The following is a 2,002-nucleotide window of genomic DNA, read 5'->3' as shown; positions in this document are numbered from 1 at the left end:
AAGAACAGCGTTGCATTTGCTTCCAAGGGACCACTTCTTGCAAGATATGTCAAAAATCGGGAACCTCGCTGTGGGGCAGCAGCACTGCGACCGCGAGGAGGTTATTTAACTTCTCTGAGCTCCATTTTCTGTAGACTGGCGATAACGATAACCTTGCAGGGAGGTTGCGAAGAGTATCGAGCTTTAAGAGATCAAGTTTCTGCAGCAGCGCCCTCGCACTGTGTGGCTGGACCAAGGTCAGAAAGGGCGTCCCGACCTCTTCAGGGCTCTGGGCCTCACCGTCGCCGGCTCCCCGCGAATGCAGGCGGCGGCCGAGCCGCAGGGACCGGGCGGGCGGCCCCTCGCTTGCGGGGACGCGCCCTCCAAGCCGGGGTGCTCCCGGCGCCGCCTTTCCTTCCTCCCCGCCCGCGTCCGCTCCGCGCCGACATCTGCTGGCTGAGCGGCCCTCCCCGCTCCCTCCACCGCCCCCGCTCTGGGAACTCGAAGCTGGCGTCCCCGCTCAGGTCGCAGACTCTGGGCCCGCCTCTCCCCCCACTGCCCCCAAGCGCGACTCTCCCCAGGTCACCCGCCACTGTAGTGCCCGCGCCCCACGGGGGTCCGGGCAGCTCCTGCCTCCGGCGGAGAGGGACGTGTCTCGGAGGCGCGGGGACTGCCCCTCGGCCCCACCGCCGCAGGCCTGTCGAGAACAGTCGGCCGCGCTCAGCAGCTCCCACTCTCGCGGCTTTGAACTTGGCCCTTCCCCCACCCCACCCCCACCCCCACCCCCAGGCACTTAAAGCAGCTGCCAGGAACTGAAATATTAATAGGTACAAACTTCCTGGAAAGATTTGCTGCTCCAAGATAGATGACCCCGCCTTCCTCCACCAAAATAAATAAATGAAGGGCAGCTCGGGGCAAGCTGCCGGGGAGCCTGGAAGCCTGGAAGCCTGGAGCAGCTCGCGGGCGGCTCGCAAGCGGCCCCTCCCCTTGGTGCCGGGACCGCGGCTGGCGCGCGGGCGGCGGGGCGCCCGGGAAAGGCTCTCCTTTGTGAGCACGGCCCGGGCGCGCGCCGGCAGCGCGGACGTACTGGCGGCGGCGGCGGACCCGGGCACGCGCCCGCGCCGAGCTGCCCCGGGCTCCGGAGGCCTCGCCTCCGGCTCCGAGCGGTGGCTCGAGCCTGCACTGTCCCGGCGGGACCGAGGACTGAGAAGGTTCGCACGCCGCTCTGCGTCCTCGGCTGCCCTCCCGGGCCTCACCGCCCACGGCCCGGCGGTCAGCCCCTTTTCGCGGAGCGGCGCACTGACGGCCATGTGACGCGCGCGCATCCCGAGCCCGCAGCTCCTCCTCCCGGGACAAAGCCCGGCCCGCCCTCCGCGCTCCTCCATGGGGGCAGCTGTCATTTAGGATCCTCCACACAAATCCCCAGCTTGAGTTTAATGACACGTTTTGCTTTCTCAGAGTTCTTCGACATTCGGATCTCCCGGGCTTCCCTGGGTCGGTGGGGAGTGGTGACGGAGGAAGCCAACCCGCCTCTGCCTTTCTGCCAGCCTCTCCGGAGGAGATTACAGACCCGCCGCTTTCCCAAGACTCTGAGCTTCCGGCGCCGGCTCCCATCTTGCAGATAGCAAAGTTTCAGTGCCCACCCCCGACCCAACTTCAACCGGGGGAGTGGTCTGTCCCACCCCCCGCTGCTCCCCAGTTCCAGCTTCAGGCTTCTCAAGGTAGCAACTGCCCTTGGATTTGCTCCAGCTTTTCTCCCTGACTGGAAGTCATTCATCTAAAATATTTCTTGAGCTCCTGATAGGTTCCAGGTACTATTCTAGGCACCGGGGTTAGAGCAGCAAAACAAACACATACGAAAGTCCCTGCCCTCCTGGAGCTTATATTATAATAGAAGAGACAGAACGGCATAAGTGAAATATAGAATGTGTTAGGAATTAGGGCTAAAGGCAAAAAGGCAGGGAAAGCGGGTATGAAATGTACATGTAGGAGAACAGCGATTATGAGTAAAGGACTGAGTGAG

The 2,002-nt window shown here is 63.5% G+C and overlaps 1 protein-coding gene across 1 annotated transcript; it reads left to right on the top strand.

The window, feature by feature from the left end:
• Positions 1 to 854: 854 nt before the first annotated feature.
• LOC113628573 (uncharacterized) lies at positions 855 to 1,770 on the top strand. The gene is made up of 2 exons (XM_027122348.1): positions 855 to 1,190; positions 1,438 to 1,770. Exons 1-2 carry the CDS (start codon positions 877 to 879, stop codon positions 1,739 to 1,741), a joined length of 618 nt encoding a protein of 205 aa, XP_026978149.1. The 5' UTR covers positions 855 to 876; the 3' UTR covers positions 1,742 to 1,770.
• The last annotated feature ends 232 nt before the right edge of the window (positions 1,771 to 2,002 follow it).

This window comes from Aethalodelphis obliquidens, unplaced genomic scaffold, assembly GCF_003676395.1.
Source record: "Aethalodelphis obliquidens isolate GAN/ISIS:26980383/991018 unplaced genomic scaffold, ASM367639v1 scaffold24, whole genome shotgun sequence".
NCBI classification, from domain to species: domain Eukaryota; kingdom Metazoa; phylum Chordata; class Mammalia; order Artiodactyla; family Delphinidae; genus Aethalodelphis; species Aethalodelphis obliquidens.
Note: the sequence above shows the minus strand (reverse complement) of the source record. Positions and strands in the feature narration are given on the sequence as shown.